At 43.0% G+C, this 24,934-nt stretch overlaps 2 protein-coding genes across 3 annotated transcripts; both read left to right on the top strand.

Annotated features, from left to right (window-relative positions):
- The first annotated feature begins 7,561 nt into the window (after window positions 1–7,561).
- LOC127668555 (sperm-associated antigen 11B-like) lies at window positions 7,562–9,414 on the top strand. 2 transcript variants are annotated; one of them, XM_052162194.1, is made up of 3 exons: window positions 7,562–7,622; window positions 8,119–8,265; window positions 9,281–9,414. In XM_052162194.1, the coding sequence occupies exons 1-3, from the start codon at window positions 7,562–7,564 to the stop codon at window positions 9,412–9,414; spliced, it is 342 nt and encodes a 113-aa protein (XP_052018154.1). The 2 variants fall into 2 exon arrangements, with proteins under 2 accessions (XP_052018154.1, XP_052018153.1); XM_052162193.1 differs by having other exon boundaries at window positions 8,116–8,265.
- A 12,044-nt stretch (window positions 9,415–21,458) lies between these two features.
- Window positions 21,459–23,593, top strand: LOC127668566 (sperm-associated antigen 11A-like). Its single transcript, XM_052162206.1, has 2 exons — window positions 21,459–21,513; window positions 23,439–23,593. The coding sequence occupies exons 1-2, from the start codon at window positions 21,459–21,461 to the stop codon at window positions 23,591–23,593; spliced, it is 210 nt and encodes a 69-aa protein (XP_052018166.1).
- The last annotated feature ends 1,341 nt before the right edge of the window (window positions 23,594–24,934 follow it).

The raw sequence follows: 24,934 nt of genomic DNA, 5'->3' as shown, positions 1-24,934 counted from the left end.
AATGAAGCTTAGATTTAAGGAGAGAAAACAAGAAACCAAAGAAGGCATAGGTCAGGGATCCTCTGTGTCATCTGTTGGCTCTAGAAACCTGTCCAGGTATTGCTCTGGATTCTTGGCTATCATTGACAACCTCTAGAAAGCTGTTACAAAAGGTGTTGGTTGCTCTGAGGCTTTTGGGCGATGAGATTCATTATCTGTTCTGCACAGAAGAGTGGATCCAGGTCTAGTTGATCTGTGGAAATGAGATATTCTTTCCCATCTACATCCTTCTGAGCAGTTTTTCCCTGTACACTAAGTGTGACTCTCTCTCACCTATCATGTCATAATGTCAAAATTTAGAGGCACACGTTGTGTTGACTGGAAAAATGACAGTTTGTTGATAACAAAAATGTTAGGCCCTGGTTGGGCCTTCTGAGTAAATTCTGAGGTTAGAGTCAGATACTAGCAACTCTGGCTCCTGTGCTAACATGTGGACCTGGAAGCATCGCTAATTCCTGCTCTAGAAAAGCTGCCTGATGCTCTCTAGTACACTGAACGGAAATAGCTCTCTTGGAGTCAGTGCTTTGAATCCCAGCGGGTATTTGGACACTTGGTTCCCAGCTGGAGTTGTTTGAAGAGTCCTAGGGAGAGCATCCTTGCTGGAGGCAGTGCATGTGGAAGCTGGCTTTGAGAACTCATAGCCTTGCCGTTGCTCTAGCTTGCTCTTTCTGTTTGTATTTGATCTCTTAGCTTCCTTTTCCTGTTGCCATGCCTGTCCCTGGATGATCTGTTTCCTGCTGTCTATCATGGACTCTTATCCCTCTGGAACAGTAAACACGGGGTGCTTTCCCACCTCAAGTTCCCTGTGGTCATGGTGATTTGTCCCAGCAACAGAAACATCATCAATACAGAATGATTCGACCAATCCAGTGGAGCCAAGAACAAACCAGCAGTGTTAACTCCATATGCCACCCAGCAGAGATCCCAGGCTCTGAGGAAGAAGAGTGTGTCCTGCCTTACAGGAGGGATAACAAACATCCTTAGAACTTATGGAATGTAGCTCACTGGTTAGCACAACCACGAGAGGTGTGCCTCAGAGAGGCAGAGCCCGAGGACTACGAGTCCTGAGGACTTCATGGTTTTGATGTGTTTTGTTCTGCTTGTTGCCTTGACAACCCTCTTAATCTAAGAATTGTGTGAAAACTCAAAGGGGGCTTCCAGCCCCTCACTGGGCTGTGTCCCTGGCACTCACAGGAATAATGCTTGATCTCTTTCAGACATTGCTACTGGGGCAGATTCCTCCCTTTTCATTTTTTTCCTTGCCAGCCCCCCAAAAAGTTCAAGGAGCTCAGAGTCTCTTGCTGGTCACAGGGAGTACCGGCCCCAGGGAATCTAGCTTTTTTCCCTCAGAGATGAGACTGAGTGATCAGTCACCAAATCCAAGGATCCCAGCCAAACCAGAAAGGATCTCAGTGGTCCCAGACAGTCACCAACTGTACACCCTGTCTCAGTTTACCCCGGATGTCAAAGCTGGTCTTTGACAAGAGTGTGAGGTAACATTGGGAGCCGGCAAATGTGGCATGCTGAGAAACCATGGCCCCTCCTATTCCCTCTAGGCTCAGCATCAGAGTATAGCTGTGCACCCTGCTGCATGGGCTGAGCCCTGGTAAATCTGACTGACCCTACAAAGGTTTATAGCTTCGGATTTGGTTGTCACTTATCCATGCACTGCGTACTGTATGTGCAGGACATTGGTAACTTATGAACCACAACAACTAGGTTTTGGCTTAAACTTCTGTGCTGAATACCTGAAAGCTCCTCACAGTCCTTCTCTGATGCATCACTCCCACTTTTAAGCATATATAACTTAAAATATCCCACTATCTATACCATATATAGTCGAGTGTTTTAAAGCTCATGTTCCCTGTCTAGTCTGTTCTGTGTCCACCATCATTTGAACCTTCTTTCCCCTCCTCTCTGAGGTCACAGAACTTCTTGGTCAATGCCATCTCCAATTACACAGGTATGCCCCAGGTCCTGTGCATAATATACACTATAGCTTTCAGTTTACTAGTTTTATAAGATTCCTGAATCTGTGATTGAGTGGGTCTTTGATTCTTGTTCATTTACTTGAGGTTCTTTTATTTCTCTGTTAGTTTGGATTGTCCAACTTTGATATGGTAGATTTTGTTTTACCTTATTATATTTTATTTTTGTTAAAAATTTCAGCCATCCCCTAAAAAACAAACAAACAAACAAAAACAAAACAAAACAAAAAAAACCAGGCCCCTAAATGATTACATTATACAACAAGGAGGAGGAGGAAAAGGAAAGGAGATGAGGAGATAGAAGGAGGAAGAGGAGGAGGGGAGGGGAGCAGGATGACAATGATGATGGTGATGGAGGAGATGAGGAAGAAGAGGAGGAGGATAATTGGGTCTGCATGCTTTTCAGATTAAAATGTGTGTACTACGGTGGGGAGTGAGGGGGAGGTGGATGGTGAGAAAGAGAACTTGGGGACTGGCACAGGGAATGTGGGTTATCAGATTCTTCATCCAGACTTTTATGGAAAATGGCAGCACACAGAAGGCATGGTTTCCAACACAGGCTCTTCAGTTTTCTTGCCTTCTGTGACAGATTTAACGTGCCCTGTCCCCAGAGGCTCATGTGTTCACGAGTTTGGATGTCTGTTTCCTACCTGGTGGCAGATGCTTTAGGAGGTAGAATTGTGCTGGAGGACGTGGTCACAAAGGGAGGGCCCTTAGATTTCTTCTCTGCTCCTTGTTCCTCTGAAATGCTAGAAGGCCTGGCAGGCAGCACCAGCCTCCTCTGCCAAGAGTGTAGCCACATCTTCCCTACCCTGCTGGGGTAGAACCACTCATACTGTGAGCCACTGTAATAGACCTCTCCTCCCTCAAGCTGTTTTGACAGTTATTTGGTTACAGCCACAAAAATGTCACAAACACTCCTCCCACTGTTAAATCCTGAAAACCTTGAATGTGAGCATTAGCCTAGCTTGGGCTCGGAAGTTTATCTTGGGCGAGACTCAGGTAAGTGAAGCCAGTATTTACATATTTTAAATTTATTCTTCAGCTTTGTTTGCAAGGTGCTAAACCCAGGTCTTCATGGGCTTTATTTGTATGTTATATTCTCTAGGAAAAAACAAGTGAGGCTCTGGGTTTTCCCAACATGCTAAAACCAAAGACAGAGAGAGCTGGAAATTGAGGTGTTGGGAGAGAGTAGAGATGCTTCATCAGCAGGTTAAGGGAATGTATTCACTATTGGGATGTGACAAGTGTACTGTGACAAGAAATTACTTCAAAGGAACCCAACCCACGGGGAGGAATGGCACCATTCCACGCCTTTGTGACTCCCAAATCATACTCTTTAAAAATCAACAAACATAGGGTGATATCACTGGGAATCCTGCTCTGCTCTGTTCTGAAGGCAAAGAGAGGGGTAGTGGATCTGGGTGAGAGGGAAGACGCAGGGACATGGCCAGGGGAGGAGAGAAGGGAGGGGAGGTTGCAGTTGAAATTCATTGTATGAGAGGATAAAAAATAAAAAATAAAAATATCAACATACAAGTTGTATATATTTTTGTCGGTACAGGGTACTAATTTGAGTCAGGTATATAATGTATTATATACTAGTTAGGGTGATTAGCACTCTTTCCCTTTCAACATTAACTTTTTGAGAGGTTGGGAACCTTAGATCATACGTCGTCTAGTTCTTCATAGAACATACAATTGGGTTTTGTAAAGCTCAGGAATTCTGTCCAGCAGCAGAATTCATTCCATGCATCTGGCTAGTGTTTGGTTTCTGTTATCCCACCGGCCTGACGCCTTCTTCTCCCCAGCCTCCCTTAGACTCCCTTCCTGTCTTCTGTCCTCCGTTCTCTGACCTTGACATCCTGCACCTTTCTACGTGAACTTCCCTCCTTCCCCTTTCACCTCGCCTCGTCCTCGAGCTGTCTGGGCGTGTGTCCAGTACAGCTGGGTGTGGTCCACAGCGTGGGGTTCATACACACGGACACTCCATGTCCTCACTGCTCTCTGTCTGTTCTTGCACCAGTGGGCGAGGCAGGGCCTTCATGTATGTAGTTCTGCTCCCAGTGGGGTGTTCGTATGTGATTCCCCAGTGGAAATACACTGAGCAGTCTGTATCCCCACTGTATACACTGACGGGTCTCTCTTCCTTGTGTCTCCTCTGGCCCTTGTCCCTTCTATTTGTTTTGTCCAATTTTGATGTTTTAAGTCTTGTTTTATCTTATTATGTTTTATGATTATGTCTTAGAATTCTGCTTATTTGTTTAAACAGATTTACTTAATTTATGTATGTGGTTATACTGTTGCTGTCTTCAGGCACACCCCAAGAGGGCATCAGATCCCATTACAGATGTCTGTGAGCCACTATGCAGTTGCTGGAAATTGAACTCAAGACAGTAGTCAGTGCTCTTAACCACTGAGCCATTTCAGCCCCACTGTTTTTTTAAATTTAAATTTATTTCTTTTTTACTGATTCACTTTACATCCCACTCACTGCCTTCGCCCAGTCTCTCCCACAATCCTTCCCCCTCCCCTTCTCCTCTGAGTGGGTAGGGGCCTCCTGTGTTTCCTGCCACCCTGGCATTTAAGTCTTTGCAAGGATAGGAGCTTCCTCTCCCCTCCCACTGAGGCCAGACAAGGCAGTCCAGCTAGAAGAACATATCCCGCATACAGGCAACAGCCTTTGGGATAGCTCCCATTTTGGTTGTTCAAGACCCACATGAAGACCAAGCTGCACATCTGCTACATATGTGCAGGAGGGCCTAGGTACAGTCCGTGTACCATTTTTAGTTCAGACTCTGAGATCCCCAAGGGACCAGGTTAGTTGACTCTGTTGGTCTTCCTGTAGAGTTCCCATCCCCCTCAGAGCCCACAGTCCTTCTTCTTATTCTTCCATAAAAGTCCCCAAGTGTCACCCACTATTTGGCTGTGGGTGTCTGTATCTGTATCTGGATGCTGGGTGTAGCTTTTCAGAGGACAACACGATCTTGTCTATATAATTCAGGGGTCTGATGGAGGTGGAGGACAGGGGACGGGCGGGTGGACATGCCCCTGGGAGAGCAGACTGCTCAGGGCAGCTTCTCCTGCTTGTATTTTAATGAGGCATAAAGCGAGTAAATCTGGATGGTAGGGAGGTGGGGAGAAAGTAGGAGAAGGTGAAAGTAGGAGCAGGTGAAATGGTAGTCAGGATATATATTACATGAGGAAGAAAATTATTTTCAATAAAAGGGAGAAAAGAAAAGAAAAAGTGTGGGTGAAAAATTAAAACTGGTTTTTAGGTCTAAAATTCTATGAAAAATTCATTAGAACTGGCAGCTTCAATAGCCTTAAGATTTGCAACAATGTGAGGTTTTTGGTCCTTCAAAGCAGTTTATGATTTCTTAGAATTATTGTGAGAAGGCTTATTCTGTCCTGTGTGTCATTTGGGCAGAGTTTTTGGAAGGCTAAAACCATTGCAGATCAACTGATATTGGAAAAACTGGTACATGCTGTGACTCCTTGAATGCATGAAAAATGAAGGACTCAGAACAGCCATTGCTATTGCGTGTCCCCAAGCACATCAGCCTTTGCCTAATTCTCGTTTACTGATATCCTAAGGATCCCCTCTTGTCCCTGCTTTCCAAGAAGTGTCTACTGTCTCTGTGTTGTCTTCCCCAGTGTGAAATTCTTTCTCCCAAAGTATCCTATGTGCCCTATGAATGTGCTCCCCACAGCCCTAATGGAGGTGCTCCCCACGGCATCCACGGTTCTGTTAGCACATTGAAATTTCAGATCTCAAAACAAGGTAACTCAAAACAAACAACATCAAAAGGTTTACCTCACTCATCTGTGAGTTTCCTCTCTGGCACCTTTTAAAGGTTGAACTTGATTCTACAAAAGCTACTGAGACCTAACTGGCTACTCTAGATTTATCCCTTCCCACATTCAAATTAGCAGGACTAATTGAGATGCCATTGTGAAGGTAATAAAGAGACGACAATATTGAAGATCTTCACATGTACATATCACATATCACAACAACACATGTTGATACGCAACATATAATGTTCTCTTTAGCACTGAATCCTCTTGTTTTTATTTCACACCATCTAATGGCTTCAGGGGAAAGAGATACAGTCAAAGCGGCACTGTAGTATTGAGTACATCCAGAGGTCTAAGGCCGTGTTTGTTGTGTAACACTGCTGAACCTGTGTCACCCTGTTCCCAGGGCTCAACCTCCTGCGTGCTCTTCTTGCTTCCCCGGATCCTGTTCTCAACCCAATCCTGCTTTTCTCCACACCAAGATGAGTATATTCAATTATACAAATTGTCTAAGATGTTTTCTCTGTTCAAACAAAAGGTATGTGCAAATGAGACACAGTCACACAGGGTTACCATAGCGACCCTTCCTGGGAGCTGCTGATGTTAGATGAAGTCCATCTTGTAAGTCTAGTTTGAGTCTTTTTCCTCTATCAGTGCCAATAACAATCTCTGGGCAGGAAACTATCTTTGCTTCATTTCACCATTTTGAAGGCTGACCACATTTCAACTTTCATTTACTTTGTATACCCTTTCCCCCACCCATAATTGTAAGTAATTTCTCTGTAAACAATTTTTGTGCCACCATAAACTAAACTGGGCTCTGCTCCAGAATCCACCAAGGCTTGAATCAGGGTAGTTGACTCATTTTCCAATAGATTATGAAGTTTATATGGAGCCTAGAAATCTCTGTGGGTCATGCTACCATTTCCAGAGCAAGTCCTAAAAAGAACAGAAGGAGCTGTCCGAACCATGGGGACCGTGTGTGTGTGTGTGTGTGTGTGTGTGTGTGTGTGTATCTGTGTGTCTGTGTATCTGTGTGTCTCTCACCCAGGAGATGCTCTGCTGGGTTTGGAGGCTGGGGCTACCCCAGGCAGTTTTCGCAGGATGGTGTATAAGTGTCTACTCCAACACTCTATTGTTTTTCTGTTGCTTGTTTTTCTCTTTCTTTTTATTCCTGGTTGGTCTATATTCAAAACAGGAAATGCCAGTATCATGGATTAGTTCCTGAGCAAACACATAGGGTATTTCATGATTAAAATAACTCTTGACCCAACACCTATCTGGTTTAGTCTGAACCATGCTTCAGGGATGTGCATGCTTGAGAAAATATAGTGAGACAAAGCACTTGCCTGGGTAGAAGATGAAGGAGAAAAGGAAGAAGAGCTTTGTTGAAGCTATTGAAATGTAATTACGGAAGCTGCTAAGGTGCTAATCTCATTTATTTTTGCCTCTCTGTGCCTTTCATCTTAATTTACCTTCACGGATTCTCTTATTCATTAAGCCTACATGAGGCATTCAGGCATATCATTTGCTTCCTGAAAAAAACAAAATCCACATAATTCAAAAGTTTGCTCTGGGAACACTGGGGGAAGTAACACATCTTCTTGTGACCTTTATGGCTGTGCACCCTGTCTGGAGGCTCCCAGCCCACACTCCTGGATGAGCTATAAGAGAGCCCACAGCAGCTGCCCACTCCCTGGGGCCCTTCGCTGCCTTCAGTCCCCTCTACAGCCATGAACCCGGGACTCCTTCCTTCCCTTGCCAGCCTCCTCCTTGTGGCCCTGCTGTTTCCAGGTAAAGCAGAAACGTGGCTTAGCCCAGGCTCTTCCTGCAGTTGTCTCTTTAGGTATGGACGTCTAGGGCAGCCATAAGACATCAGTGTGCCCTGATTTCCTCATGTGACTTTTGGGGAGAAGTCAGTGAGGTGGGATCTCAGATGGGTTGGTGGCTTTAGTTTTTCAAGCGGCAGAATTCCTCCTCATTCTTCTATGTTATACAAAGGACATTGAGGCTTAGTCTTAGGGATCTTGGCAAGTGCATTTATTATCTTCATGATGGAGGCTGAGATTGTTGTTGTTAAAGTAGCCATTGTTTCTGGCTTGTTTCTTCACATGCCACTCTTTCCATTTTCCCACCATACATACATGTGGATAAATACATACATAAAGAATATGTGTGAATCCCTCACAGTTCATTCCAATCTTTTGTCAAGGCTCATTCATTATTGAAACTCATCCCATCCTCTTGGGTTGCTGAATAGAGAGTTTCTAAATATCGTTAATTTCAGCAGGGTTGGCCAGTGCCTCGTCCATTAACCACTTAGTCACTGAACCCCCCAGTTTCCCCAAGGATGAATTTCCTGCCCAAGGAGTAAACGGGTCTCAGTTGTTGCATCACAGAGTGAAACGCCTTCCTCCGCGCAGTCCTCCTTACAATGGTAAGTTAAGCACCCAAGAACAAGGCAAGTTCATCCACTTGGGAAATACCCAGTGCATGTGATGGGAGTTGACAGTGTAGATGGGATGAGGTGAGCATCACTGTTTGTGAAGACATGGCATGGATGGTTCAGTCTTCCCTAGATGTCAGGACAGTCAGGAGACCCTGCAGCCTCTGCTGAAACTGGATCCTTGAGGGGCTCAGAAACATAGGAGCCTTGGGAAGCCAAGAGGTGAGTTGTCTAAGTTCACTATGGTAATGTCCTACTTGATTCAAGTAGTAACCAGAGGGGACAAGTCTCCTCCTACTCAGTTCCTTGTTATCCCCAGCCTTGGAGGTTGTTTTCTCAATTGGAATTTGTTGAATACTTGCTAATGTTGGGGTGTAGATGAAGTTCTAGCAGGTTTCATGGGGAGGCAGGCAGAGGACAGGCTGAGCTGTTCACCAGCTCCAAAGCCACCAAGCCCGGAAGAGTTGGCAGTTCCTGAAATGCTCTTAATCTCAAAGTCATTTCTGACTCAGAGACAAGGGTCAGTGGACATGGAAGCCATTTGAATGCTGGCAAATTCCTGATGATATTCAGTAGATACAGTTCCACCAACTCAAACTGCTTCCTTACCCTGTCATAATCTCTGCTTTTTAGCATCACAGGTTACATCAGCAAGGTTACGGTTCAAAATAAGCATATTGGTCAATAGACTGACCTTTAAATCTATTGGCTAGCAAGCATGATACACATTTGAACTCTACCTGGGACTTTCCAGAGGGGTCAGGTGACTATCTGTCAGTATATTCTGAGCCCCTAGGGCCCTTCATTCTCCTTCATTCTTGTACAAGCTCCAATCTTGGAGCTATACTCAGGGGTCTCTGGTAATTAACTCATATCTTCAGGTCCTGTCCTCAGCGTCTCATATTGCGCCTATTCTCTTTTGTGAAGATAGCCTTACTTTAGAAATGACCCCTGATGTATTCTTGGCATAATCCCATGATACTCATTTGAACATTCTTTTTTACAGATCCGGGACCAAATTACCAAATTGTCAACTGCAGGAGAAGTGAAGGACACTGTCAAGAATACTGTAATTTTATGGAAACACAAGTGGGCTACTGTTCAAAAAAGAAAGAAGCCTGTTGCTTACGTCCATTCTGATGTTGCTGATCACTGAAGCTGAAGTGACCTGCACACTTGTGAGGTCTCCTAATCTATCGTGTCCTTCTAGGAGTGGGCTCACTAGAGACGACTCTAAACAGAGAAAGGCATCTCTATCCATGTCCAGCAACCTAAGCATTTTATTATGACAAAACTAAACAACAAAGGCTGTGTATACACTAGCTTACAAAAGGCTTGCTGGCTTCAGACACATCTCCAAAGTCACACCATTCATGCTGGAAGATGCGGGAATAATAAATTTTCATAGGAAAGCATTCAAACATGTGTTGGCTCATTTAAGGAACAATTTGAGTTACTTCTCTTTGTCAAGGATACTGAGAAACATGACAGGGAAACGCATAAGATACACATGGAAATAAATATCGGAATGGACAGAAAAAGTGAACTGGAATCTTTGCTTTAATATGGCTGTATCTTAGAAGTAGTGGTAGAGTATTAAGAAATGGCTACTTGGGAAAGCTGAGAAGGGAATGTAGGTGGCCAGAAATGTGTTAAGTTGGGAGAGGGGACAGAAATTTCCAAGCATAGGCTACAATTTGCACAAAGGTATAGGGACATGGAAGGATCATTAGCCCATTAAATGGGAAGAGTTCAGGCACAGCTGCAAGGGAGGTCACTTCACAGAAGCAGGTGTTGTCCATGTGGGAACAGGTACAATGCCATCGAGGCCAACAGAGGCCAAAACCTTGGGTTGCTGAACAAGAGGGAATTGTAGCAGGTACTATAGCATGCCAACAGCCTGTCTGTACTCATTCTAAGAACAGACTTAAGAACGTACTAGAGATGAGAAGCAAAAGGACCAGGGAAGAGGTGATTGCAGCCATTGAAGTTGAAAACAATCAATTATGACTGAGGTTGAGAAAACAGTCCAGAGGAAGTCGCCAGTCAGGTGATATAAAGAAGAGGAGTTCTTAGGCTTGTGACCCTGGACAAGGAGGGACCACAGGGTAGAGGTGAGTTATATCAAACAAAACAACCCATGTAATACAAGACAGGGCTCAGAGATTCTTTGGACCTGTTGAACTCTAAGGCATTCACAGCGAGGAGATGAATGAGTGGATGTGAATCCAGGAGAGAAGAGGAAATGAGATCCCTAACTTGTCACTTGTCGGTAGATGCAAAAGCCTGTATTTAGAGATGCCTTTCTGGGAAATAGAAATCTATAATTCAGATATGGCTTTCTGGGGGTTGTGGGAGAGTACCTGAAATAATGCAATTCCAAACAATGAGGAGAGAGGCGGTTTGGTGGGATGGACAATGGAAGTCACACCAGTCAACAGGAAGTGATCCAAAAAAACTGCCAAGGATAGCTCATCTGCCCTTCCTCCTTTTTGGAGCTGCCACACTGTGGTAAGGGCTGGGACACCTGGCCTCTAGACCAAAATTGTTTCCCAATAAAACCGTAGATATTTAACTGTGGGAGGTCAGTGTTTCTTAAGTGAAGAGAAGAAGTTACTCAAGAGTTTTGTTTGTGGGATAAAAGTTAAAGTAGTGACTAAGACTAACCTTGAGGGTAGAATGCAGGAATGCATGTCTATATGAGATGACCTAAAGAGGGAATGAAGATGAGAGGGGGAGGGGAGGTTTCCAGCCTTCCCTGTAAAAAAAACTGGGTACATGCTTCATTATTTGTCTTAAATCTAACATTATTTCTCTTCTTCGTTCACTTGATTGCTCAATAAATATCTAGTACCCACCGTCTTTCCTTTGTTATTTATGTTCACACATTCAATCATCATCAAACTTACTATACTCCTGTATTTTATATTTTAACTAGCATGAGGAAGTAAGACACACGCTATGCCAGAAAACAGTAAATATAATGAGAGAAGAGAATGATGGGGGCAGAGTGTTGACCTTTAGAGAGAGGGGTGACATAAAGTCTCACCGAGAAGGTAGGAACTGGATAAAATCCTAAAGGATAGAAGGGTCTGGTGACCAGGGCACAAAGGGGAGGGAACAGCAAACAGAAGTGCATTGAGGACCAGCCTTGATGGGTATGGTTGAGGAGTTTTGGGAGGAGGTCCTTGTGACCAAAAGGAAGAAGAATTCAGGCAGATCTAGGGACATTGCTAAATGACCTTTCAGACTGGGTAGAGATGCTGTACCAGAGTCAAGAGCATTGGGAAGAGGGCCATTGTCTTTGTGCTGGAGATTTTGGTAGACTAGATAGCAAAGGGACCCTTCTTTATATAGTTGTATCCCATTGTCAGTTCATCTTTCTGAATAAGAAAACTTCAATCTATTGTCCTGTAATTAGCTCTCTTTTCCTCCTGACTCATGATAGATAAAACATCGAAGGTACTTCATTGGATTTGGACATCATGTTTTACAGACGTAATATGCTTTCTTGTCTGTTTAGGTCTGGAAGTCCATTTTCCAATCTTACACATCACTTCATTATGCAGTACAATTTCAACACATTTAAGGAAATTCTGTGTAGATTCAACTAGAAGTTCCCATTTATATATCTTTTCAAAATGGCCTCCATGAGGTCTTTACACATAATGTATAATACTATTCTTTATGCATAAATTTTGTTTCTTGGATGGACGTAATATCATTTGGTCTTAACATATAAGATGTTAACATTTTTTACATCAAGGACATGATGAGCATTTTAATTATCTTTAATGATTTTATACCAGCTAATAAAATTAACATTGTTAGATCATAGACTAGATGATTATTGTTACACTGTGTGCCAAATTTCCTTTTAGAGAAAGGTTTTCTGTTCATTCTCTTATCAGCAGTGTGTTAACATAGAAAATACTCCACATTATTTTTAACTCCCAATATCATTAAAAATTAACTCTGAGTAGAAATAGCAGCTGACCTCTTTAACAGCATAGTACTTTTTCCTTTTACTTTGTGTACATATTTAAAGGGTATTAATAGTGTGTTTGGTATGCAAATTCCTAGTTAATGTCTATAAGTCAAGCAGCCTAACATTCTATCTTATATAGTTGACTTCTACAAATGTAAGAATGTCTGGGCTTTTCCAAGTTAGCAAATCTTGGGTATATAATATGTTCTCACTGGAATCCTCACATCCCTCGGTGTAGACTTGGGACCTGCATACCTGTACCTTTGCACCAGTTTCATTTCTTGTTCCTCCTCCTAAACTACCTTTCTTCTTCCTCTTCCTTGACATTTAATTATTTTCAAACCTATATGTTCAGTTTAAAAAAATTAATATTTTTGGTTTTGAAAAATCATCATATACATTAGATTACATTGAAGCAATTTCAGACAAAGATTGTTTTTGTGAGTCCCCTACTTCCTGTCTTTTACACCCCTTAATATCCCTATTCTCCCTTTTTACTCCCTACCCACATTTCCTTTTTTCATGTATAAAATAGGAAGAACGTAAAGGACAAGAACCAGAGAGAAGCACAGGTGTCACGAGTCTCAGAAATGTGATTGGTCACCTGACCAGCATGACATTACTGAGCTCAAGTATGACTTGAGGGTCTGTTGATCTTGTTCCAACATCCACAGCAGCCTGTAAATCTCACTGGCTGGAGAGGGTACTCAGGGCAGTTTCTTCTAGCTTGTTAACCCTCTGTCTTCTCAGATCACTAACTCAGTAAAACACAGTCTGAAGATTCACCCCATTTCCATTTCTTTCTGCTAATTGAAATTTTAAGCAAAAGATAGCATGAATGTAAGAATATCCAAGTCTTCTAATTTAACAAACATCAAGTATATAACACAATGTTAGTCTCTGGAAAAGGTGCGCGCACGCGTGCACACACACACACACACACACACACACAGACACTCCTGTTCTTTGTGTGTATATATGTACAAAGAAACTAATAAAACAATTAAACAAGCTGTCAATTCCCTGTAGCCTCATCAAATGAAAAAAATACATAATCTCATCCATTTTTAGTGCTCATCACTCAGGTGGGAGCTGTAAACTCTGGGCTGTTTTTTGATTGTTTTATTTCTATTCTAGAGTTGTATGTAGCCTACACCAGCCCCAATCTCAATATGTAGGCAAAGATGACTTTGAGCTCCTGATCCTTCTCCCCTTATCATGCAAGTGCTGAGGTTAAAAGCATGTAGCACCATACCTGGGCTATGAGTTGAGTTTTTGGCACAGGGACAAACTTCTTTCAATGGAACCGTGTGCATGCAAATTTATCCCTCCATGAACTAGATGGCTTGTGCCAATTGTCCTTGTGAGGTAGAAGGGCTTCAGTAAGAACTTGTAGTATACTTAAAACCACCTCTCTGGTCTCTGTGTTTTAGTGACACCTATGACTGCTTATCTACACCAAGGACCAGCTAAATCAGGAGCCAAACTCTACAGAGTGAGGAGCATGGACAACCTACAAAACTCTTTGTGAAACCATCTCTCTATAGGAACGCAAGACTGAAAATATGTCTTCTGTACATCTCGGCTACTCCACCCTCAGAAATTATTCCCAGGAGATCACAAAAACATTTTTAAGTTTTGGAAAAATATATCATTGTGTTCAAAATGGGACAATATTGCAGCAAGCTGCCTCCTTAAAGGGCTATTACACATTCCTCAAACGCAACAAAGATAAAAGCATCATGAAACCAAAGAAAAGTTTAAGATAAAAACCCTCAAAAGTTGTTCCTTGTCCTTATAGGAAGCAAGACTGTTAAAACTGTTTAAAATCAATCTGAAGTCCAATGTAAATATCATTGATGGTTTAAATTATTATATCTTACAGGGTACCCCATAAAGTTATTGCATTATTTTTATATTTGTAATACACATGTAAAGAACAAAAATCTAGGCTCCAGAATATGCATGCATGTAAAAAGCCATCTTCCAAGCACACACAGATATTCTGCAGTATACTTAAACATTTCTGAATTATAAATTTAAGCTAAGAAAGAACTTGCTGGACATTAAAATAATAAGACTTTAAAACATGTTACCCAGGAAGGCTGTAGAGCCTCAAGAACTGGATTCACAAGAAAAAAGTAAAACCTTATTTTTTTTTCACCCGTCAGATGTAAATTTTGCATTTCTGTCTGTGGACAAGGGAGCAGACACGATGACCTCTCAAGGTCAGCTCTGAGCCATCGGCTCCATTAGAAATCTTGCTTATGTTAGTTTTGCAGATGCTGCTTATTACAGAATCCGAAACAGTGACACCAGCTTTATGGATGCTGGCTGTTCCCAGGTTGGAAGGTAATCTAGCCAGCAACATCTCAGGCTTCTGAAGAGCCAGCTGAGCTACCTGGTGTTCTTATTTCTACATTACCTTGCACACACGATGTCCTCTCTCTCACTGAGCATAGAAGCTTTCCAAGGCTTTGATCTCCTGCTCTGTTCATTGCTCGAGGCGTCTCCATTGTCGGGTGTTTCTTCCTCAGCACTCTGCCAGCCCAGCAGTTGGGTGTAGGATCAGTTAATCCTGTTCCCAACTTGGCTTCCTATGACCTATGCCGACCACACGTAACCTTTTCTTTCTGTCAGCAGATATATATGGTGAGCACAGCAACCCTGAGGCCTGGGGTGCTCTGGGCTGGCTTGTCTTCACTTAGGCTACACGAACAGATACCATGGCTCCCAAGAGATCTCCTTGGGGAAGTAAGAAGGAAAACTGTGAGACTGAATTTGTGAGCACAGCTCTGTAGCTTTCTTGAAACAAAATGGCGTCCTGGAGCAATCCAAGTAATATCCGCTTCCCCACACAGATGAGGGAGGCAGGGAGACAGGGCCAGCCTTCTGGCGTGACAGAGATATCTCCTCAGAGGGGTCTCATACATGGCTCTGTTGAGTGCTTGTCAGGTGATGGAATGACACAGCAGATTACTAAACTTTAAGGGAAGCAGGAAAACATTCCAGAAGCATTTCTTTTTTTCTTTTTCTTTTTCTATTTCGTTCCTTTTTCTTCTTCCTTCCTTCCTTCCTTCCTTCCTTCCTTCCTTCCTTCCTTCCTTCCTTCCTTCCTTCCTTCCTTCCTTCTTTCTCTCTTTCTTTCTTTTTCTCTTTCTTTTTCTTTTTCTCTAACTTTTTGGGGACTCCCTCTTGCACCCCAACCCCATCCTCCTCTAGAAAAAAACTCTAGACAGAGAATTCGCATCATTGCCTGCTATATTCTTACCCCAGGAACCTGCTCTGGGCTAGTGTGTTTCTCTGTTTCACTGTAAGACACACAGCACATTAAGGGATTGAATCTTTAAGTAGTGCTTTGTCCAGATCCAGAGAACTTAAAAGGCAAAAGGTTAACACCTTGAAAACAGGCTCTCTGTCATCTGCAGCCAGCCGACTTCTCAGGTAAGGGAGGGGCAAGGACAGTCAGGCAGGCATGCAGGAGTCCAGGTTTGCCTGCAGGGCCAGGTCATCTACAGTGTTTATGAGACTTCCGCTATCCTCTGTTCTCTTCCTTGTTCTCTGGATGTCTAGGTTCAGACACTTTTGGAAGACTGAGTCACGTCAGCGTCTGCATTAACTGCCTGCAGTGTTAACTCAGAACAAGCAAGTGAGACACCGTGTCCTCACTAAGCAACTAATGCCGCCTACGTGCAGACTCCTTTCCTCAACACAGAAACAAAACAGCCCCTATCCATTCCTCTATTCCCTATCACTTGGACTGATTAATTAATATGAAGCAGACTTTGAAGAAGGAAAGGTTAATTCAGTGTAGATGTGACTTTAGGGACTAACAGGTCAAATTCATATAGACTTAGCACTGAAGGACATTGTCATAATTATGTTATTTTATTCTTTATTTTATCTATCTATCTATCTATCTATCTATCTATCTATCTATCTATCTATCTATCTATTCATCTATCTAATCTATCTTATTTTATTTGCGAGCATGGGCATAAGTACACCACATACATGCTTGGCACTCAGGAAGGGTAGACAAGGGTGCCGGAACCCCTGACTGGAGTTACAGATGGTGGTTGCAAGCCACCATGGGGTGGGGGGGCACTTTGAACAGAACCTAAGTTCTCTGCAAGAGCAGCAAGTGCTCCTCTCCACTGAGCAATCTTTCCTGCCCCCATAGTCATAACTTTGTTCTTGGGATATTATAAGAAAGTGGGTCTTAATATGGAATATTTAGGGGAAGAATTTAGTACCTAGCATTCCATTTTTCAAAGGGCAATGAATTATTTTTAAAAGCAAAATATATTTGGCCACTTATGGCTTCTGGGAAGAGCATGATCCCTTCTGTAGGGTAACTCCAATAATTCTCTCTCTCTCTCTCTCTCTCTCTCTCTCTCTCTCTCTTTCTGTCTCCTTTCCTCTCTCTGTGTCTGTGTCTGTGTATGTATGTGTGTGCATGTATGAATGTGTGTATGTATGCATGTATGTGTGTGTATGTATACATCTTATAAAATAGTAGGTTTCCATGTGTTTTTTTTTTTCAGAAATTCCTTAGTTTTGTTATTCTCCTCCCTCTCCACTGCTTTTCTTCTTCTCCCTTCTTAACCTGTCTTCCTATTATTCCCCTTTTGACAGTTGATGGCTTATGGGTGACAGAGTCAGTTTTTTTAAGCATATGGCCCTGGCGGGCCAACGAGCTCCAGCAGTGACCCCACCAGAAGCACACACACACAAACACACACACACAGAACCAGTTGCTCCTGGCAACACAAGAGCTTTTCAGCAGGTCTGACTCCGATGGCAATTTTACTAATTTCATCTGAAAACCATTAGTCCTACTAGCTGCTGTATTTCTGTATGGCTTTTGAAGTGATAGGAATTTCAACAGCTGTCTTTTGACACTATTTCTTCTTTGAAAATCCTCTGGCATGCAGGAGTGCCATGGCCTGTGGGGTGACACACCCTTGATCACCTGATCGAGTTACTCCTCAGGTGTCTCTTCTTCCCTTGGCTTGAAGCTCAGACCTGGCCCTCATCTCATCATTTCCAATTCTGGAGTGGCGCCTTCTCCACACCATAGCTGTGTCTGCTCTCCTAAGCCCCACACCCCAGCCTGCTCCTGTTGGCTCTCACGGTGTCCTTTTAAACACTTGTCTCTAATTAGCAGAGATTAATTTTTGCTAAAATGGAGCATAAATTTGTCTTCCAATTCCTTCAGTGTCTTAAAAATAGGGAAGTTCTTATGTTTGGTTTCCCCAATAATATCCCCCTGATCTTTTATTTTGTAGAGTTTATTGGTTACCTATGCATTTAAGTTCTGTGTCTGTTGGCAAAAAAGGTCAGCTGTTGGACAGATGTCTACTGGTACCCACTATATGCCAAGCAACATTCTAGGTGCAAAATAGACAACAAAGAGTGTGTGGACCAAGTCTCTCTACTCGCATGAGAGAAACAAATGGGAAAGGCAATTGGCTTTGCTCCTGTGGGCTGGAGATTTGTATCGTTCTGTTTCCATACCACCTCTGTCTCAGGTGACTGTCACTCCGGGGCCAGTTCTATTCTGTCAAGTGATCCATTCCGTAAAGGCACTGAGAATAAATTGGAAGGAAAATCTCTATTGTACATTTGGGAGGCCACAGCAGAACCACAGGATTCTTCCAACCCAATATGATCCAAACTGGTCAGAGAAACCCTGTGTTCTGTGCCTCAGGTTCCTGCAGAGCTTTTGCCACTGTGAAGGCTCCAGCCCCTCCACCCTGGAGGCTATTATAGAGTAACCGGGCAGGTCTAGGGCTCCAGGTCACAAAGCTGTTACCAAACAATGTCCATCACATATTAAGCACATAGTGTTACAAACACAGTGCTAGGAATATACCAATCCCTTGAAGTAGCCCTTACTATTCTCATCATACGGGTACAGAATCCAAAGATGAAACACATGCAGGTCAGTGTTTAGTTACTTGGTGAGTGGGAAGTTCCTGACAAGTGCAGAATTAATAAAGATCGAATTCTGATTCTTAAGAATTAGGAAGTGGGGGGATGATCTTACTATGCAGTATGACAACCGCCTCACTGTTGTATAGCTGTACTCCAGAGGATTTGGACACTTCAGTTTCCTTATACTCTCTGAGTAATGACTTCTTTCCATTTTCATGTTTTACAAAATGGTGAAATGGTTAGGGTTAGGGTTAGTGTTAGGGATTGGGGTTAGGGTTAGGGTTAGGGTTAGGGTTAGGGTTAGGGTTAGGGTTAGGGTTAGGGTTAGGGCTAGGGCTAGGGCTAGGGTTAGGGCTAGGGTTAGGGTTAGGGTTAGGGTTAGGGTTATGGGTTGGGGTTGTTAGGAATATGGATAGGGTTAGGGTTATTGTTAGGGTTAGGGTTAGTGTTACAGTTTTATCAAAAAGTCTTGACCATAGAGGTGGATTAGTTGAAAGGAAAGGGTTCTGAATGTTGGGGATAAGAAGGGTACTGGGTGGTGACAGTTGCTTCAGTTCAGAGTCTTTGTACATATTTATAACAAATTGATTTATTAAATGCCTCTGCTAAGATGGCTATGAAATTATAGTTAAAAACAAAACTTTCAGTACAGTTTGTAAACTTCATGACCTGGGTTCTAAAGCCAACTTATTGATGGCAGAACTAAATAGATACCCTCCATGTTTATTCTACTTCTCCTCCTCCAGGGCTGAGTCTGTTTCCAGGGAAGAGATTGGGACAGCGACTGCCAGGTAAGACTTGGGAAGTCTCTCTGGAGATTGAGGACAGAGCTGAGAAGCCAAGCTCACTGACTCCTCTCACCAGCAGCCCAGCACCGGAGCCTGTTCATACGGACACTGTAAGGTTGAAAGGAGCCAAGTTCAGTTGTTCCGACAGACAACGTAGTCATCAGTGTGAGTCTGATCTTCACACATGTAGATAGCTCATATCTGTTTTACATCCTTAATTCATAAGTATCCCTTTGGGTAATGACCTATTTTAATTTCATCTATTTTTATGGTTGGTTGATTGAATGAGGACACGGAAGCCATTTCATGCTCCCATTCACCCTACAGCTATATTTTCATTGGTACTTTGTTTTTTTTTTTTCATATTTTTTAAATTAATTCTTTGAAATTTTCACTCAATTTGTTTTGATCCTAGTCGGCAACTTTCTGTACTTTTACAAAGGACAGAAAGGCCTGTGACTCAGGGACCAATTGCTGGGGTCCTCAGACTTTGATCATTGTTACAGAGCTGGAGATATCTGATGGACACTTTGTCCTCTCTGAGGAGAAAACTCATTGTTCGGTTACACAGTAACTTGGGCATTTTGTTTGACTCTCCTTTTTCTAAACCCTTGTTTGCTCAGGCTGGAGGTCAAATATATGTGTTGTAGTCTAGTTATTTGGGATGGAGGTCAGCTATAAGAACGTTATGAAGCTGTTATGAAACTGAGAAAGCTTTCCATGTTCTCACTTAAAACATTTCTTCAATATATTCCAATTCCAGAATGTATATATGAATATATATGATTATATTAATATAACTATATTAACACATATGACTATATAACTATATACATGAATATATTAAAATCCAGAATAATGTTTGACGTTTGCTGTTTAGGTAGCAATGAGGGTTTAAATGCATATACACTTAACTTACAAACTAGAAGCTACTGAAAGGTTAATAAGAAACTTAGAATTTTCATTGAAGCACTGGGGATAGAAGCATTGCTTTTTTTTTTTTTTTTACTCTTTGGTTTATAGTAGATACACATTAATTATGTATAGTGAGTTGGAATATGACAGTTTAATGCATATACACTTTATATTTTGGTCACATTCACACCCACTGCTCTCTTGTACCCCCTCCTACTTCTGAACAACCTAGTTTACTCCCTGATGTTTTGCTTTCGTGTCTTTAACTGGCCTTGAGCTACTTTAGGGTGGCTTAGAAACATTGATGAAGGGTTCTTGACAGGAGTGTGGAGACCTTAACTGTGCCGACACCACTGAATAAAGTGTTCCCCTGTATTCCAGCAACCATTAACTGCATATAAATCCTCAGAGAGGGGCTAGGCTTGAGTTCCTCCTCTTCTCCTTGGCCGATGTTGGTCAGCCCAAGCTTGCGCGGGAACCCCAGCCACTGTGAATTCAAGAACAAAGCCTTTTCAAGTTTTATTAGAACCTTAAGAGAAGCAAATCTAATGGGCCAGACACCAAAATAAAGACAAGATGACCACTGCACCAGCTGTGTGTTTCGGGCTTAGTAAACTTCATGAGAAATCTGCCTTCATGAGAATCTACTTCAGGGACACCCTTTCTAAAGATTGCTTTCTGTCTCCAAAATCCAACTGGAGTCTCTATTCTGTGCCCACAAAGCCCTCTAAATCTCCCTTTAGATACACATCAGCATAGCTCCACATCCCTGGAGGCTCCCTGACCCCTTCAACTGACTTCTTCAAGTGGGGAGAACCTTGATGGATATGAGATATGCTTTCCTCTTCTAACATGGACAATATTCTGGCTTCCGACAGTTTGGTTTTGCAAATTTGTGAGTTTGGTGCATTCTAGCTGGCCTTCTGTCGACTTTGCATTCCTGTGGTGTGGCCATCTTCCTCACATCTTCCTGTTCTCATCATTGTGTTGGAGATTACTGATTGTGTCACGGTGTTGTAAAGTGCCGCTTACATTTCAACCAGAGACTATGATGAGTAACACTACACTCAATGTTTTTACACCCTCTCAGGTTCTCACGGGACTTTGTCTCTTTGGGCAGATATCTGGGAGTGGCTTCTGGTCACACTCTTTGTGGTGTTCTCAACTGAGGTGGATCCTGTCCAGTTGAATACTTTGAAAGCCAAGGACACATCTTTACTCAGTTGAGTCTCTGTCACCTAACACACCACCAGGTGCAATGTAGCCAGTCCCCAATGTGCCCAATGGTGATTTCTTTCTTTTCAGGTTTCACATGCTACATTGGCCAATCTCTGCCTCTGGGGAATGCCCCAATGCCTGTCTATTTTTAGTTGAAAAAAGAAAGATTACCTGGTATCATCTGCCCACAGCCTAACTCAGTAGAGCAGATAAATATACTCATTCCCGAGTAGCATTCCTCCAAACTATAAAGGTCTCCTGTTTGTCCTTTCCCGTCTTGCTTAACGCAGTCATCAGCCACATCTGCTTTCCTGCACAGAGAGGGAGCCATACACATGAAGGCTTTGTTACTCTTTGCTGTTTTCTTCTGCTTGGTCCCAGGAAACTCAGGTAAATGTCTTCCGAGTAACCCTGGAGAAGGCAGGACTCTCTTTCAGTTTGTAGACAACATTGAGGTATATCCAGGTACAAGCATCCAGCACAGAGAATTGGACCACTCTGGGGCTCAGGGCTGGACCACTTTCAAAATGAACAGGTTTTATTTTTATTTTTTGTTTGTCCATTTGTTGAGAGTTGTCAGCTTTACAGCACAAGACATAGAGGCCCATTTCCTCCGATACAAATAGGACAATCTGATCACAATCTGAGATAGTTTATTCAGGACAGAACTACAGCCATATATGTGTCAGAGCTAGAGCTGCAGATAAAGTGTAAGATTACTGCCGGCCTGTGAGCAGAGAAGGTATTCATGTCTCTGGCACCTCCCTAGCTTTTGCATATAACCTAGATCCACACACACAAAAACAGATGAAAAATAATGTTTCAGATGAGAGAAAATAGGTTACCTTAAGAGAGCTAGAGTCCAGATCCTGAAGCCAAGGTGGGCTATCCCTACATCTCCATATCCCCTCCAAACCCTGGTAGACTTGATGAACACAATATCATAAATTGGTCCCTGTCTGGAGTCTGGCTATTGCAGGAGACTATTCTTCTAATGTGTCAGGCATACATTGAGTTGTTGTTGCTTTTAACCTCAGGGTGTGCAGCACTGTTAGAAAGGTCTCCTTTTTAACCATCTCTTTCCCACCATGCTTTCTTTCTGGGGACTCTAGTTGGTCATTTTTTTCACTTAGAAGAACACACAAGACACCTTCTTCTTCTTCTTCTTCTTCTTCTTCTTCTTCTTCTTCTTCTTCTTCTTCTTCTTCTTCTTCTTCTTCTTCTTCTTCTTCTTCTTCTTCTCCTTCTCCTTCTCCTTCTCCTTCTCCTTCTCCTTCTCCTTCTCCTTCTCCTTCTCCTTCTCCTTCTCCTTCTCCTTCTCCTTCTCCTTCTCCTTCTCCTTCTCCTTCTCCTTCTCCTTCTCCTTCTCCTTCTCCTTCTCCTTCTCCTTCTCCTTCTCCTTCTCCTTCTCCTTCTCCTTCTCCTTCTCCTTCTCCTTCTCCTCCTCCTCCTCCTCCTCCTCCTCCTCCTCCTCCTCCTCCTCCTCCTCCTCCTCCTCCTCCTCCTCCTTCCTTCATTTTCTTCTTGTAGTAATAAGAGTGAAAACCCAGCTACAAGCTGAGAAGCAGACCCGGTCCTGAGTATTCTACAGTCTGAGACCTTCCTTCTGTTATTCTGTTTTCGTAGATGCCACCCTCCTGCCCCCACAGTCTGCCCCTATTTCCAGGCGCCTGCAGGACCTGGGCCTGCAGTGGGCCAGATGGTTTCACATACATCCCATCATGCCATCCTGGAAACACCATGAGATAGAAATGATTGCTATTGAAAACCAAGGAAGAAAATCTCAGTGACACTGAGACTTAGCTGTTTTTGTTTTTGTTTGTTTGTTTTATTTTTGAACATTTTTATTAGGTATTTTCTTTATACATTTCAAATGCTATCCCCTTTCCTGGTTTCCCTTCTGAAAACCCCCATCCCACCCCCCCCTTTCCCTGCTCACCCACCCACCCACTCCCACCTCACTGCCCTAGCATTCCCCTACACTGGGCATGGAGTCTTCACAGGACCAAGGGCCTCTCTTCCCAGTGATGCCAGATAAGGCCATCTTCTGCTACATATGCAGCGGGAGCCATGGGTCCCTCCATGTGTAATCTTTGGTTGGTAATTTAGTCCCTGGGAGCTCTGGTTCATATTGTTGCTCTTCCTATGGGCTTGCAAACCCCTTCAGCTCCTTCAGTCCTTTCTCTAGCTCCTCATTTGGGGACCCTGTGCTCAGTCCAATGGTTGGAGACTTCGCTCTGCTAAGAGTGGAGCAGATTCTTCGTGCTGGACTGAGGGCTGGAGCCTCTGCTCATCTCCCTCTGTTGTATCTGCAGGGGATATGCCACCTGGAATCAGAAACACCGTGTGCCTCATGCAGCAGGGCCACTGCAGGCTCTTCATGTGCCGCTCTGGTGAGAGAAAGGGGGAGATCTGCTCTGACCCCTGGAACAGATGCTGCATACCCAATTTCGTTAAATACAGAAGATAGAAGACTTAGGGTGGGAGATCTGGAGATGTGGGGTGCAAGCTTCTAAAAGGTGGAGCCCTGGAAACACCCCAACGGCTTTTGGCTTTGGGTATGTGTGGCTGATAGTGCATACCCAATAAACACTTGCTGAATAGATCTACCAAGGCAAAGGTCCAATGAAAGGATTTTATTGAAAAAGGTGTGGATTTGCTATTTATTTTAAAGGACTTTGAGGAGTTCCGATATTTTCTTAGTTTCCCTACTTTGTCCTTTCTTTCTTACAGGTAATGCCTCTACATACTCAGGGATAGGGTAGAGCAGAAACCAAGCTCAGCTCTAAACGCTGTTTTCAAAGGGGCAGGAATGACCCACTCACTGGCCATACGTCCTCTGTGGGGTCCATCATGTCAAGCCTAATGCTAGCTTCTCTCTTTTGCTCAGCCCCCCAGGGCTCCTGCTCCATTTCCAGAGCCTTCTCACACAGTCACACCAACACCTGAGTAGAATTCTGTGGCCTTTTGGCATTTACTCTTATGTTATCCCAACTGAGTGACATGGTGACTGTCTTATAGAGAATATAATAAGGCTTAAACACAGGCTGGAGAAATGGCTCAGTGGTTAAGAGCACTGACTGCTCTTCTAGAAGTCCTGAGTTCAAATCTCAGCAACTACATGGTGGCTCACAACCATCTGTGATGAGGTCGGATGTCCTCTTCTAGGGTGTCTGAAGACAGCTGCCGTGTACTTACATATAATAAATAAATAATTTAATATTTAATAACAATTAATATTTAATAATAATAACATATAGTAAATAAATACATATTTAAAAAAATAAGGTTTAAACACTGCCATTCCGGGGATTTAGGAAAAAATTAAAAACACACAAACAAACAAACAAAAAACTCATGAAGCCAACCAAATTGTTCCAAATCAGAAATTCATAAACAGGATTCTTGATGTGCCTGTAAGAGTGTTCATTCTGTTACTTTTATCTTTAAATGCTTGCTTGTTAATTTGTGTGTGTGTGTGTTGTGTTTGTGTGTATTCAGTATGTCTATGGGTATATATGGATGGTGTGTTTGTGTGTGTACAGTATGTCTGCGGGTGTGTGTATGTGTATGGTGTGTGTGTGTGTGTGTGTGTGTGTGTGTGTGTGTGTAGGGGGTGAGTATGCTCATGTGCTCTCCATGTGCACATAAGGAGGTGAGAGAATTTGGGGATGAATCCTCGCCCTCCTCCGTGGGTGCTAGGGCGGAACTCAGGTAGAGCTCCACAGCCAGGGGTTTCATTGGCTGGCCCATCACGCCGAGCAAAAAGAGCATGTTCCTGAACACTTAAAGCTCTGCAGGGCCTCTGGTG

Source organism: Apodemus sylvaticus, chromosome 18 (genome assembly GCF_947179515.1).
Source record: "Apodemus sylvaticus chromosome 18, mApoSyl1.1, whole genome shotgun sequence".
NCBI lineage: Eukaryota > Metazoa > Chordata > Mammalia > Rodentia > Muridae > Apodemus > Apodemus sylvaticus.
The sequence above is the reverse complement of the archived record's forward strand: the minus strand, read 5'-3'. Positions and strand labels throughout refer to the sequence as shown.